The sequence below is a fragment of the Anabrus simplex genome, chromosome 1, assembly GCF_040414725.1.
Source record: "Anabrus simplex isolate iqAnaSimp1 chromosome 1, ASM4041472v1, whole genome shotgun sequence".
In the NCBI taxonomy this organism is placed as follows: domain Eukaryota; kingdom Metazoa; phylum Arthropoda; class Insecta; order Orthoptera; family Tettigoniidae; genus Anabrus; species Anabrus simplex.
Window position 1 is genome coordinate 1,248,957,845 of NC_090265.1, and position 16,029 is coordinate 1,248,973,873.

The 16,029-nt window shown below is 40.2% G+C and overlaps 1 protein-coding gene across 1 annotated transcript in view; it reads left to right on the plus strand.

Moving 5' to 3' along the window:
• sog (short gastrulation) overlaps positions 1–16,029 on the plus strand; it is a 515,759-nt gene that overhangs the window by 304,620 nt on the left and 195,110 nt on the right. The window contains exon 2 of the mRNA XM_067137646.2: positions 11,983–12,086. Coding sequence (XP_066993747.1) covers positions 11,983–12,086 — 104 coding nt within the window. The remainder of the gene's footprint in view (positions 1–11,982; positions 12,087–16,029) is intronic.

Below are 16,029 nucleotides of genomic sequence, written 5' to 3' on the forward strand. Positions count from 1 at the left end.
TCACGGCCCGTAATTATAGACATGATAATAAGCTTTTGGGATTTTGCCGTGTCGACAAAACTAGGCGAAATTCTTTATGTTTCGCAGGAAACTTTGCTCCGCTGCTTCAGAAAAAAATCTCGACTGTTCACGACGAAGACTTCTCCAATGATGAATTCCAATAGGACGACTTCTCCAATAACGAAGTCTTGCAGACGTTTTCCTCGAGAACAGTCGAAATTTTCTTCTGAAGACGAGGAGCAAAGTTTCTGCGAAACGTAAAAATGTTCACCTTGTTTTCTTGACACGAGGACAAAAGCCCAAAATTTCGTAGAGGTTACCTTATTCCGGATAGAAGTCTCGATGTATTCATGCAAAGTGAACGCGAGTCGATCTCAGTGACACAGTCTTATGCTCCCAAGATTACCGGTTCGATCCGGGATGAGATCGGGGCACTTGAAGGTGTTCCTTGTCGTTAGCTGCTGACACGTTAAGGAATGTTGTAGTGGCTTGTCTCGCCATTACATATTTATGTCTTTGGATGCCTGAACTTTCTGCTGCTACAACGTTTAGAACTTCTTAGAGATGCATTAAACATTTGTTGTACGTTAACTGAGCTAAAATGATTAATAATGTTTAAAGCGGATTACATTACGTACGTGTATCTAATCCAAGAACTAACTAAAAGTACATTTCTTCAAAGATTTTGGTTCACTTGTCAGTCGGAATCTTTAGGTGAAAGGTCAGGGTAGCAGTCTTCGTTTCATAGGACCCCGGTCTCGATTCCCGATTGGGAGAGGGGTTTAAACCGCGTCTTATTTACTCCTCTGGCTCTGAGATTGGGCCCTTGTGTTCATTTTAATACACACCGCGTCACACATCCAGAAGGTTCGTACTATTAACCACGACAGAGTCCTATTTATGTTTGTACTTTTGTACCTGTAAACGAAACTTTAATTTTTTAAAGACGACAAAATGCGAAATTTGTACTAAAATGCTGTCCGGGTTCATGGCTAAATGATTAACATGCTGGCCTTTGGTCCAAGGGTTCCGGATTCAATTCCAGTCTGGTCGAGGATTTTAACCTTCATTGGCTAATTTATCTGGCTCGAGTTCAGAAGTCTTCATCATTGGAATTCATCGAGAGGATTTATTTTTCAATCTGCTTTACATCGAAGCGATACATTGTCCCATCCTCACAGACGTGCAGGTCATCTATAGGCTGTCAGCTCGAAAGACATTATTATTATGATTATTATTATTATTATTATTATTATTATTATTATTATTATACAATACCAACGACTTTTCAACTTTATTTATTTATTTATTTATTTATTTATTTATTTATTTATTTATTTATTTATTTATTTATTTAAGAGGTCGCGAAAATGAAAATACAGAAGTTCAAACCATTAAAAGCATTTCGTGTAATATCGCTGTTGTGAAAAATCACTACCCCTAACTATCGTACTGTATGCCTCTATGGCGGTTAATAGTACCATTGCAACTTATTTGTTCCTCTTTCTCTTCTTCTCCTTCCTCTTGTTCTTCTGTTTCCTTTTCTGTTGACTGGTAAGCTTAACTACACTGAGTTTTGCTCAGGCAGCTGTGCAATGTTTTTGGGGTCCTAACAAGATTGGAGATGCTGAAAGATATTTTCGTATATACAATTCAGTTGTAAGTAACAGGAGAACACCAATGATGGAACAAATTTTTCAGGTATGTATTATGATTTCTTTCAACAGTCTCTGAAAGTTAATTTTGTGTTTTTTAATATTCTGATTTTTCACCAATATAAATTTGTTCTTACTATTATTACTCAGCTTAGAACAACTTAAATGTAGTATCTTATTATGCTTTATGGATATTTTGCTGTTAGCTTTATGCAAAAGCAATTTGAGTTTCATACCAAACTAATACTATCAAAATACATTATCTACTTATTTATAATAATTTACTCAATTTCTGTTTTTGTTCAAATTACTGTAAAATGTAAAGTTACAAACATATAAACGCTGAAAAATACTAAATAGGCAAATCAAACCGCTAAATATCTGATTTCAACGTGCTAAAAATCACCACCCCTCAACAGTAAATTCGCCCCTTCCATTTTCACACCGGGCAAATGCTGGGGCTGTGCCTTAATTAAGGCCATGGCCATTTCCTTTCCGATTCCTGCATCACCATACACCTTCACATGGGGCTGGCATCAGGAATGGCATTCAGTCGTAAAACTGGGCCAAAACACATGTATTGCCAGTCCCAAATAACTGGGAAAAGGCGACGAAGAAGATTTTTTGTTTTAATTGCACTCTTAATTACTTTAGAATATCTCTGAAAATCTTAACATTGTCGGCTTAGAAGTTTGTGGAGCACGGGGACCCATCAAATGCTACAAGGGGCGATCAAAAAGTTTCCGTTCGACGGCCGTACGGGATGCCGTTCAGGCATAAGCTCCGTGAGCAGTGAGGCACACATCCCACCAGGTTGAAGATCCCCGTGTGGTAAAACACCGTCTCTTGCTGCGTGAAGAAGTCCGTAACCGCCTGTTGCACATCTTCCAACAGGATGCGTCGACCCTTCGAGGCCTTTTCGAGGGAACAGAAGGTGTGGTAATAACATGGGGAGAGATCAGAACTATAGGCCACATCGACCGCTTGTTGTTGTCCGTAATGGATGAGGCTGGCCTCTCACATCGGCTGGTGTCGTGTGTCGAAACGCGACCCGCAAGGAAGTTGGTGCACCATTTCACACCAGTGGTTTTCGACAGACATGCTGCCCCATACACAGTATTCATTCTCCGATGGATGTCCACTGCTGTTTGTACCTTGGCAGCCAAGAACAGAATAACAACACGTTGGTCCTGTTTGGACGCATTTGGTAATAATCTCGCCATATTTCACGGGGCCACATTTAACGCACGCACCTCGGCACGACAAGACTGCCACACAAGTCCGTGCTTATATACCCGCATCGGAGTCGCGCCACGTTGCATGTCCGCTGCAGCAACACCCTCAAACGGAAACTTTTTGATGACGCCTTCTAGATCAAAGTACACTATAAAAACTCACGCAATCAAACCTTGAATTACGAAACAAATTCTAAATTCTCGTCAACTGCTGTATAGACTGTGTGTTGTGTCAATATCATCTACGTATAGAAAGAATACAGATTAACCTACACATTTTTATTTCGAAGTCCGAGCGACGGACATTAAATAAAACTTGCAGTAAAGTGTGAATGGTCACCCACTTGTTGCCTCGTGTTTTTTCGAGCCAGATTTCACCACAGCTCGTAAAAGTGTGTGTGTGTGAGACAGAGAGAGCGGGTGGGGGGGGGAGGGAGAGCGAGAAAACTGGTCTTCAATCAGAGAGAGGGGATAGCGGCACACCTCGTGTCATCTCTAAGGCAATGTCCTGGGTCGTTGCTTGTGCCCTCTGACCTCCACTGAACTCTCGCTGGCTGCCCTGCTTGTCACTCTTTTCCTCCACTACACGCACATTCCTGGTAAACAGCCAACTAATAGGTATACAGCTGACGCGACGTAGATCTCAGGCGCCTATCGCTAGCTTACGGTACCAAGCTTGTGTACACATCGTCCTGATGATATCTGACAGCGCGATGTGCTGGCTGCACGAGTGCGACAGCTCCAAACATGCGGAAGGTTTGTAATCAGCAAGTGTGTGACTGTGTCAACCTTCAAATGGTTGCTCAGTAGTCAACACCGCGTGAAACCATTCGCGTCCTCTATTTGATGAAATACGTAGTGTAAGAGTAGTGTGTCTGCCTCTTACCCAGAGACCCGGGGTTCGATGCTCACCTTATCTAGCGGGACTAAATTCCGGCACATCGGATGTAAAATCAATAACATTATTATCAACTTATCCAAGGATTGTAATACTGGCTTGAACGAGGTTCACTCATCTCGTGAGCATTGCGGCTGAGAATATCTGTACGCTGAACACGTGGCGCAGGCTATTTGGCTGGGTAGCAGTCTCCTTGGTAGGCCAAGTACTTTAATTGGCTGTGTGTACCACGGGTTTATTCGTTAATTTGTGGTTGGAGTCGCTCAGCTGTGAGCTAGCATTCGGGGAAGTAAGTTCGAACCCCACTGTCGGCAGCCCCGAGTATGGTTTTTTGGTTTCCCATTTCCACACCAAGCAAGTGTGTACATTTATTAAGTGCACGGCCGCTTCCTTTCCTATCCTATCGTCACCATAAGACCTATCTGTGTAGGTGCGACGTAAAGCAAATTTCGTTGTTGTTAAACTTGTGATTTTATTTTAATGTGCCAGGCCTCGGTTGAAGGGTCAGAATAGTGGCCTTCGGTTCAGGTGTGGGACTTTATAGACCTCATTTGGTTAGTGTATCTCGCTCGAAGACTGGGTGTTCGTGTTTGTCTCATCACATACAACACATCACAATACCAACGCCACAGGGCATACAATATTGAATACATTCCTCCACAAAGGTTGGCGTCAGTAGGGGTATCCGGTCGTAAAAATGGGCTTTATCCACATTAGTGCCGCTCCCAAACAGTTGGGCACTGCCAGCAGGCCTGAAGATGGTTTTCCGTGGTTTCCCATTTTTACACCAGACATATGTTAATTGTACCTTAATTAAGGCCATGGCCGCTTCCTTCCCACTCCTAGCCCTTTCCTGTCCGCTCGTCGCCATAAGACCTATCTCTGTCAGTGCGACGTAAAGCAACTTGCAAACCGTTGGGAAAAAGACCTAGAAATAATTTTAATCAGGTCTGTAGTGTAGGAATAGCTTCTGTATCCCTTACCCGGCGGTCCTGGGTTCAATTCCCAGCTAGTTCATCTAACGATGGAAACAGTATTCATTTGTCCTCGTGAGGTCAAACAAAGGAGCTATCTGATAAGAGAGGAAACGATCCTGTGATGGAGTCGTCTAGACCAAGGGAAAAGGAAAGGCAAGATTTTACTTTCAAGTGATAACTGATTTTATTATAATCATCGCTGCGCGAATCCAAACCATAGTGATGAGAACATTTATTTCGAAAATTGTAACTTAAAGTAGTGAGGATTCGAACTGTGCCTGTCTTTGCAACAATCCGGTAACGATGTTACTGATTTCTGACTGGGATTAACCCGCCGTCTTGGAAACAAAAATATATTATAGTGCTTAATCAATTATGCCACAGAGGTCGGATAGTTTCGATGAATCTTCACAACTATGACATGGGCCAATACGTCCTGTACCAGCAGCATCAAAAGTGGAAAAGAATTGTGAAGAGGAAAAATGTTGGATCTCGTTCCGAGGTAATAATAATAATAATAATAATAATAATAATAATAATAATAATAATAATAATAATAATATGGCCTCAGCTACCGTATGCAGACATTTTAATTTGACGTCAATTTCGACGTCTTCACAAACACCTTACAATTTTTAAATCAATGTTTATAGTGGGCATTTTTTTCTATTAAGAAAAGACTTCCTTGTTTGTGTGCATTGCCTACTAGATGGCACAATAAATCGAATCTCTCTTGGGCGTCTCTTGGCTGAGTTTTAGTAAAATTTGTCGGGTGAATACCAAATATGTCACCAGAGATCATTTTACATGCCGACATCGTACGACACGCAGTGTCTCATGGACTTACTTCTGCCCTTCAAAAATCCGACTACCTCTGCCGGGTTTGAACCCGCTATCTTGGGATCCGCATGCCGACACTCTACCACTAATCCGTAGAGGCGTAAACGCATAATACAAATGCAATGCATTTCTTGCACAAATCTTTAAATGTTAATTAGGAAGAGAAGGAGAGAGGTGGAAGGTTGAGCGAGGGTGTGAACCACTGCTGGTTCTGAGAAGTTCCTTCTTCCACTAATGTGATGTCATCCCCGGGATCAGAGGAATGCCATGTGACAGATATCGGTGTGCGGAATGCGTATTACGCAGCACAACGCTGTTTATGAAGAGGCCACTCACTTCATCACATTCTCAAATTACTAACTTAGTGCATGTGCACTTAACTTCTCTCATCTTCCGTTTGACTTGTTTAGTAAACTGAGAGGTTGATTAAGCATCAGTGCTCATCAGAGTGTAGTGATATAAACGTTCCTGAATTCTACTCGTACAAATTGTCACTTCAAGATGCGCCATAACTATTATATTTCAATATTTCAATTCATTTTTAAAAATTAGTTGCCTCGAAAATTTTATTATTATTATTATTATTATTATTATTATTATTATTATTATTATTATTATTATTATTATTTTCCGTTCCTTCCTTCTTCCTTTCTCAATCCGTTTACCCACCAGGTTGGTTTTTCCCTCGGACTCACCGAGCGATCCCACCTCTACCACCTCAAGGACAGTGTCCTGCAACGAGAGACTTTGGGTCGGGTTATACGACTGGGGAGGAGGACCAGTACCGCGACCGGGTGGCCTCACCTGCTATGCTGAACAGGAGTCTTGTGGTGGGATGGGAAGATCGGAAGGAATAGACAAGGAAGAAGGAAGGAAGCGGCCGTGGCCTTAAGTTAGGTACCATACCGGCATTTGCCTGGAGGAGAAGTGGGAAACCACGGAAAATCACTTTGAGGTTGGCTGAAGAGAAAATCGAACCTCCCGTCCTCTACTCAATTGACCTACGGAGGCTGAGTGGACCCCTTTCCAGCCCTCGTACCACTTTTCAAATTTCGTGACAGAGCCCGAAATCGAACCCGGGCCTCCAGGGGTGACAGCCAGTCACGCTAACCACTACACCACACAATTATTATTATTATTATTATTATTATTATTATTATTATTATTATTATTATTCTGTCCGACTCGTTGGCTGACTGGTCAGCGTACTGGCCTTCGGTTCAGAGGGTCCCGGGTTCGATTCCCGGCCGGGTCGGGGATTTTAACCTTCATTGGTTAATTCCAATGGCCCGGGGGCTGGGTGTTTGTGCTGTCCCTAACTTCCCTGCGACTCACACACCACACATAACACTATCCTCCACCACAATAATACGCAGTTACCTACACATGGCAGATGCCGCCCACTCTCATCGGGGGTCTGCCTACAAGGGCTGCACCCAGCTAGAAATAGCCACACGAAATTATTATTATTATTATTATTATTATTATTATTATTATTATTATTATTATTATTATTATTATTATTATTATTATTATTATTATTATTATTATTATTATTATTATTATTATTATTTCTTACGGCCTCAGCTACTGCGTGCAGACAATTTGATTTGACACCCATTTCGGCTGCCTGCTTGTCAGTTTAAAACTTTCGTTTGCTCTGCAGGTGGTAGAGAAATGGAAACTGTATGTCTTCCATTAATTCCTCCAAATCCTTGTTAGTAAAAATGCATCAACTTCATAGTTTCCAAATCCTTTCAGTGCACCTTTACGACAATGTCGCCTGCCATCCTCTTTATATCCAAAATGTATCTCATCCTGTCAAGTCGCTGCGCGGTACGGGCCTTGTAGCCGTAAGCTTGCATTCACGGTATGGTGAATTTGAACCCCACCATCGATAACGCTGAAGAAGAAGATTTTCCGTGGTTTCCAATGTTCACACCTGGCAGATACTGTACTTTAATAGTCCATACCTATTTCCTGCCCTATCCTAGCCCTTTTTTATCCCATTGTTATCGAATATATATCTGTGATGCTGTGATGTTAAATACTATTAGAAAGAAAGTCCAATTATTAAGAACAATGTATTTCCAATTATTTAGACTATTATTAGTCAAAATGTGTCAGCTTCAGAACTTCCGGATCCTTTCAGTACATCCTTACGATATATCTAGAGTGCTTCCGCTTGTCACTAAGTTAACTCTCATCGTTTTCAGTTTGCCATCCAGCATACACAAAAAACACGAAAAATTGGCAGCATTTCATAAACACTCGGAAGGATCTCTTGAGGAGTGAAGAAGATCACCAACAACATCTCGAGAGTTTATGTTTTGAATGTTAATAGATCTCTTTAAGACATGTATCACAGATATTTATAACGCCTTGTTAGTTTTAATAGTAGTTTTGTGTACATTAGCCACCAGTTAGCATTGACATCACCTAATTGGCAGCACAATAACACATGTTAAGTTGGACGTAAACACTGCAATGTATCATAAGCTAGAAGTAAAATTTAAGATGGCCAGCAGGAGGGAAGGGAGTGCCCAATTTATGAATGTCAACAAACAACTGCATAATTTAATTGGATAAATTAAAAATAACCTGTGATCGATGTTGAAGTCTACCGGATAAATCAATACCTCATATCTGTCACCTTCTAAACTTTGACTGAGACATCTGGTTGGTTATTTTACGCTATGAGAATTAGCAATGTCTCACAGCCTGCTATTGGACGATCCTAGGCTATAACTATGCTACAGAAGGAAGATTCAACATATATAGGCTGAACTACCAAACGACGCAGCTAAAGTTGCTCACGATATGCCAATTTGGAGTAGTTAAGTCCTTTAACATTACAGTACACAAATTACGGCTTAACTTTAAATTAATAGAGATATCATAGTTGAACGACTCTGTTGCTAGCCTCCCATCGAGGCAGATAGGCCTGTTACTATTTTATTTTTTTCATTTTACATTGCAATTGGGAGATATTCAAGTAGCAATGACTGCTTACAGTAGTATACAGTAGCAACGAAATTAAATGAAAGCATAACTTCTTCTTCTTCTTCTACTACTACTATCGATTTTCCCACATCTGTCTGGACGCGGATGCGAACGGTTTCGCATATGTTTTGCCCTTGTTTTACGGCCTGATGCCTTTCCCGACGCCATTTCTCTACGGAGGGATGTAACCACTGTTGCGTGTTTGTCCGCTGGTTGGTTGTGCGGTGTGTTGTCTGAATGTGAAGGCCCCAATGCTAGCCATTCCCACTAGCCTAACATTGTAAATACAACACTATCAGACACAGATACTGGATTCTTTTACTGAAATACCAGTCATTGCAAGCGAAATTTACGATATGGAAATGAACAAACCAATGGTTCGAATTACACGTTAGACTTTACATCCTGTTTTTTTTTTACGTCGAAGATACCACAAGATGGCTTTGGAGTTTTTTCTTTTTTCGATTTGTTTTACGTCGCTCAGACACAGATAGGTCTTATGATGACAATGGGCTACAAAAGGCCTAGCAGTGGGAAGGAAGCGGCCGTGTTCTTAACTAAGGTACAGCCCCATCATTTGCCTGGTGTGAAAATGAGAAACCACGGAAAATCATCTTCAGGGCTGCTGACAGTGGGGTTCGAACCCATTATCTCTCGGATACAAGCTCATAGCTGCGCATCCCTAAACACACAGCCAACACACCTGGTGATCATAACTCAGGTAACATGTCGAGCTTATTTACATTTTTCATGGAGACCGCATAGCCGAGACAGTAAAGGTGTACTGGATTACTGTGGTAAATTTTAATCTGAGTTAACGTTATTCCGCTTTCTTCATAATTAAAGGTTGCCCAGACTAACAAAGCTTACAATAAAATGCATTTAAGATATGAAATTATATTTTAGAAATAACACGGTGAAATTATAGACCAGTTACAGCTAAGATGAACAAGATTAAAACAGCAGAAATATAGATGAAACAGTATTACCGAAATTGTAGTAAAACTATTATAAATTATATTAAATTTATTTTGTAGAAAATAACGCACATGTATTCTACAGGAACTGTATAAATGATTCCGAAGGATTCTTGGTTCACAGTGCATAGAAGCACTTCGTTAATTAAAGTGTGTCTCGAGCCGAACGTTCTACTGAACAAAATGTCGTTGATAATCTTATGGAATAATAGTTACTCTAGAGTGATAGCATGCAACTAATTTACGTATGTGGCTTGGTCCACTCCGTTGGTGGGCGGACATTTACCATTCAGTCACCTCTTGAAAGGTGCCGACCAGACCGGAAGTAGCTTTCTGCGTCATTAAGTGAGATCCGTAGCGGGATAGGACACAACAGCCGCGCTGTTAGTTGGGTGGCCTCAAGTATCTGACCGTGATCTGGAAACGGTCCTCCAAGTAGGTGCACAGTTCTTCAACTCCACCTGCTTCGTCACCTACAGTGTGTTAACAAATGAAACTTCATACTTGAATAACAATCGTAATAATTTATTTTCCCGTGCATCGTTTTGTTTCCCTTCAGGGACCGAGGAAATTTTAGAAATCGTCTCTTTGTAGTTCTGAACATCAATTTGAAATCAGTTGGGTGGAGGTGAGCAGGTCTATCTCAGACTGCAGATCTCTGTGCTAAGGATCTCAAATTGACAGGTTCGATTCCGGTATAGTCCAAACTGATACACTGAAGAACTTCTGCGAGAAAAAATTCTGGCACCTCGATGTCTCCGAAAACCATATAAGTAGTTAGTGGGACAAAAAACTAATAACATTATTAACATATTAATGTAGAAAACTTTTCTTAGTAGACAAAGTCTCAGTACTAAGAAAAACGTAAAATTAAGTAATTTCCTCAATCGTGCCGAACGCTGAGGGGATATACCGGTATATGGCCCGGAAAGGTTTACAATAAAATTGTGTGCCTTGGACAGCTCTATCAAACTAAAAAACAAATTCCTGAAAATCTCTTCCGGCCTAAATGCAGTTCCGGAAAAACAGCCTAGAATAGCTTGTTTCTTTATTCGCTTCCTTTTTTTTATTAAATTCTAGCCAAATTAACTTATTTAAGTAATTTCTTTCTGTAATGCCTTCCTTGGTTCAATATCCTCAGGTTTTTTTTTTCAAAATGCCCACAAATATAATGTAGTTATAAGGGCTTAAGTGAAACAATGCATTGACTTGCATTAGCGCTCGTAGTGGCCGAAAAAGGCAAATTGCTAATCTACTCGACCGGATAACGATGATTAAGAAAAGGATTGTAATTTTAGGAATAAATAAAGAATATATTCTCAAACTTCATTATATTTTATTTACTTACAATTCGTATCTCATCTCCCTAGGATGTTTTTCAACAGTAAGTTGCTTGTCTGAACGGCTAGAACTGTGGATCTTTGAAGTATGTTTTTACCTCGTTAAATCTAGCAATGAATAATCACATTTTCTACGCGATTTAAAGATGATTTCGCGGGCTGAGTGGCTCGGACGGTTGAGGCGCTGGCCTTCTGACCTTAACTTGGCGGGTTCGATACTGGCTCAGTCCGGTGGTATTTGAAGGTGCTCAAATACGTCAGTGTCGTGCCGATAGATTTACTGGCACGTAAAAGAACTCCTGCGGAACAATATTCCGGCATCTCAGTGTCTCCGAAAACCTAAAAAGTAGTTAGTGGGACGTAAAGCCAGTAATAGTTATTAAGAATGATTTCGTACCACTTGGCATTTCACTTGAAGAAACATTGATAAATATTTTCTTATCTTGTTCGTTTGGCGGTGACCTTTCCTTAAGTGTTTAATGACTCCTTTCCTTCATTTCCTTACAGCTGTATGATTCGTACCATGTAGCCAACTCGCTTGGTACTTTATTATTATTATTATTATTAATTATCATCATCATCATCATTATCATGCCTCCTTCTGTATAATAGTGATAGATTGTCGATCCCCAAATTCCATGTTCGCGGGATCATACCCGACAGTCGTTTCTGATGGGCGGATAAAAGTTCACTCGGTACTCCATGTCTCACAATGTAAATGGTTTCTGTTGACACATTTGCTTTTTGCTCGTCGAAATAAATTTTAAAAGTTCTGTAGTAGGTCCCACATGTCTGAATTTTCCGCCATGCGGTAGAGTAAAATGGAACGTTGTAATTGACACGCGGGCAGCCTAAATGCCTTCATGTCAGAATTTCTGCTTCACGCTATCTGAGGCTATATTATTATTATTATCCTCACCATCTTCATCTTGACCATTCCTTTTCAGAGATTGTTGTAGACTCTCACCCGGCAACGAGTTGAGTGTGACCTAATATATGTTCCGCAATAGTAATAAATGTATTAATTAATTAAATAATTAAATATTTTTTGTTGCAGAATGTTACTTCGGCAAGCAGCCCAAGGAGATGGGATCCACTTGGTTCGCTGACCTTGGACCACCATTTGGAGTGATGTATTGCATCAAATGTGAATGTATACCGGTAAGTCATCCTCACTTTGTTATATATTATATTTTTGTATAACAGCTTCAGTAATATTGATTCATTTCTAGCTGAAGTCGTCAAGTTTTGTCCAAGTGTTCTTCTTTGCTATACAAGTAGAACCTCTTGCAGAATGAAAATCAATAGAACGATGAACCCGCATTAATAGGATCCGCGCAAATTTTTTATCTCAATATCGGAAGTTTATTACGTAAAGAAGTACGAAATATGCAAGCAAATATGCTCTAAAACTAGCTAAATATGACGAAAAAAGGTAAATTGACTTAAGGATCTTAAGGAGAGGTAGCAAGCATTAGAGTATTACTGTCGCTCATGTAGGGGGCCAACAAATTAATTTTAGGAATATAGGGTTAACTTAGATGTAGGGGGTGCCCTAACATGTGGACTGGTCTTCCGGCCATGTTAGTGGCAGCTTAGTAGATTTAGTTTAGGAGTTGCACGCAGACTCGTATCCGCCCGTGTCATGGGGGGGGGGGCACCAATTTAGCGGTAAGATTATAGGGTTGTAGGGTTATCCATTACATGTGGACTGGTCATCCGCCCAGGTAAGAGGTCGCTTAGTAGATATAGTTGGTGTGTTTTTAGTTTCGTATTATAATTGTTCAGTTTCATTGGTTTCAATGGTTCTTTCTGTTTTATGTAATCTGGCATTGTGAACATGTATCGGGGCGTAAAGTCTTTAATGTTCAATAAATTAGTAGTACTATTAGAGTATTACTAACATTAAATGTACCAAATAGTAATTAGCGATAATACAGCAGACAAATTTAATCACACAAACTGACAGAGCTACTGTAGGTACAGTAGAGTCTCGATTATCCGACCCAAACGGGACCTGGAGTATGTCGGATCAGCGAAAATGTCGGATAATACAGAATTACTTTGAAAATTAACTAAACTAAACAGGAAGGCCGTACTGTGTTACTAAAACAATAACGTGTTTTACAGCACTCTATTGAATTATCAGTTCAATTGCACAGTACATGCAGTATTGAACGAAAACATTCCAAGTATTTTACGAAAAGAAACTTGCCAACAATCAAGGATGAAAGGAGTTTCCGCCGATATTTCCTCTTCAGTGTTTCCAGTACACCTCGGTCCACTGGCTGGCATAATGACGTCACGTTAGGAGGGAGGAACGTGAATTTGATAGCACCACTTCTAAGTTGCTGTTCATTTGGGTGTGATGGAGCGTTGTCTAGTTGAAGAAGAGGTTTTCTAGGGAGAGTGTTTGAAGCTAGAAATTTTTCTACATCTGGAACAAACTGTGTAACAAAACAGTCTTTACAGATGTCAGCAGACATCCAGGCAGCCTTCAGATTCGTGTAATGGACTAGAAGAGCATTAACAGAAATATTTTTATAAATTCCCTAGGCTTCTTTGCTTTACCAATCATAAGCAATTTTCATTTTAAGTACCCAGTAACATTACTACAGGCAAGAACAGTAAATCTTTCCTTACTACGCTTGTAGCCAGGTGCAGACGTCTCGGCTTGGGCTGCGAGAGTTTTTGATGGCAGCATCTTGAAATTTCGCCTAGTCTCATCACAATTAAAAATCTGTTAACCTGTTAATCCTTCAGCAAGTATTATTACTTGACATTCCTTTTTAAATTTCACAACCTCATCGGATTTAGCTGACAGTTTTTCTCCACAGATATTAAGCTGCCTAATTCCGTGCCGTTTTTTCCACCGATGAAGCCACCCAGCACTGGCAGTAAATTTAGGGTCTCCTTCATTAAACCTCCTTCTGGAAATACATTGCCTTTTCTTGCAGAAGGGGGCCAGATATTGGCAGGTCCTTTAGTCTCCACCAAAAGTTGAAAATTATGTCTACCAGTGTCGGATAACACGGAATGTCGGATAAGCGAAGGTCGGTTGAGCGAGACTCTACTGTATGTTAAAACTTTACACACTCATTTAGCATCAGTCTTGAGGCGCAGTTCTCACCTTGTTTTCCTAAAAAAAGATACAAAAGACCGGAGTATTAGCATGCTTTTTACTATCTGTCGGCGTATGTTCGTACAGCAGCTCCTACTTTTCGGAATCATGTCTTTTAAACCTCTCTGTTTCGGGAAAAGAAATATCTAACATAGTAATTTGAAATCCTGTGTTCGAAATCCTTTGTTTGAAACTCGGTGCAGATAACATGTACCTACCTTGTTAGAAACGATGCCTAACTTTAAATAAAAATGCTGAAATATAACCAGATATCCCTTTCAGACCTGAAAGAAAACTGGAGGTGTGAATTTTTGTTTGTACGTCAAGAACTGACTAAAATGCTCCTCAATACACATATTAATAGTTTATTTTACAAAATAAAAACTAACATCCGAAAAACAGGACCCACACAATTGTGCGTATCAAAATTCAAAACCTCGTTGAATCACGTACGATGGTGTAGCTTCAAAATTTACGTTCACTAACCAATGTACACACTTCATTGAATATATTCCGGTATTCAGTAAAGCTTCTAGATTAATATAAACGCAGTAAATAAATACTTACTTTCGGCACTACTGCTTCCTGCCGTCTCGCCGATCAACTGTGCTTTTTAAACTCTTCTTCCTTCGCCCTGGCGGTCAAGCGCATACTAAAATCAATTGAAATACACGCCACGTGTCCTGCACAATCACTGCAGTCCGGTGTAGAACATCAAATACGGTCAGGGATAACTAAAATACGAACCCGCACAATTGTGCGTACTCGGTCTGAAAGGGATATGACTTTATATCACTAAAATGAGCAAATTATAAACAAAGCAATAAAATGGCCGAAATATGCATTTATATGCAACATAAAATTGCTTTAAACGTGGTCGGAGATCCATCAAGCACAGTTATTTTTCATATTTCGGGTAAAATTACCTCAGGAACCTCATTAATAACGTTAATTGTTATTCATTATAGCGATAAAACAATTTTAGAAACACACTGTTGTAACGATATGTATCTTGTCCTTAAATGGTTCTTAGAAAGCGACAAGCTGGTCCCTGTGGACGGTAGCAGGCGTGGTTAATGACCTGAAGATGGTAATTTCTGTGAATCGATGGAAGCGCGTACGTAGTACACAAACTTTCAAAGTAGCAAAAAATTCCACACCCCGCGAAAGGGATCGAAGACAACACTTTCAGGCGATATGGATAGTGATACAATAAAATGGTTTAAGAAAATAAGAAAATCACTACAGTATGGAAGCAGAAAATAAATAAAAGTTACGATTTCAGAGACAATATTTATTTTAGCAGTACATGTACTTAAACTGGATGAAAGCTACAGTAAATACCTCTGTTTTGTTTTTGTTTTTCTCTGTTCATAATACCTTGAATAAACCTTCAGGTCAAAGAGTATTCTGCATGCCATTTCCTATTCACTCAAATATAGCAATAACACTGGTAGAACAATACGTTCTGCAAGTTATATTCACTGTACCTTCTATTCAATTGGCTCGGACCATTCACAGTGTTCTTAGACGTTCCATGACCCTTTTTTACCCTGTGTTTTGTGGAGGTTCTATTGTATTACGCCGACAAAATTACCTCGCCCGTGATTTTATTATAAACAGCTTCACTTCACATCCACTTTTACCTGCGATTTACACGGTCTGGTTTGTACAGTATATCATGTGAGTTTTTGGGCACTCTGTATTCAGTCAACAACCATGATGGTTCATTGGGCAGGTAACACTTGAATGAATTCAATGAATGAAGGAGTTAATGTTTAACGGGAAGGTAAGAGTGTGGCAGTGCGCGCCGTGTGTCTACCTTGTTTGCTATGGCCTGGTCGACCGGTATGTGACCTTTCGATCTTACGGAGTGTTGCACCTTCCCGCTTCGCTCATGTTGTCGGACAAGGAGGAGGCTTTGTCTGTTTAAAATAGCCTGTCCTAAACCAACATAGGAGTGTTTTGCGTAGGCTTTGCCAC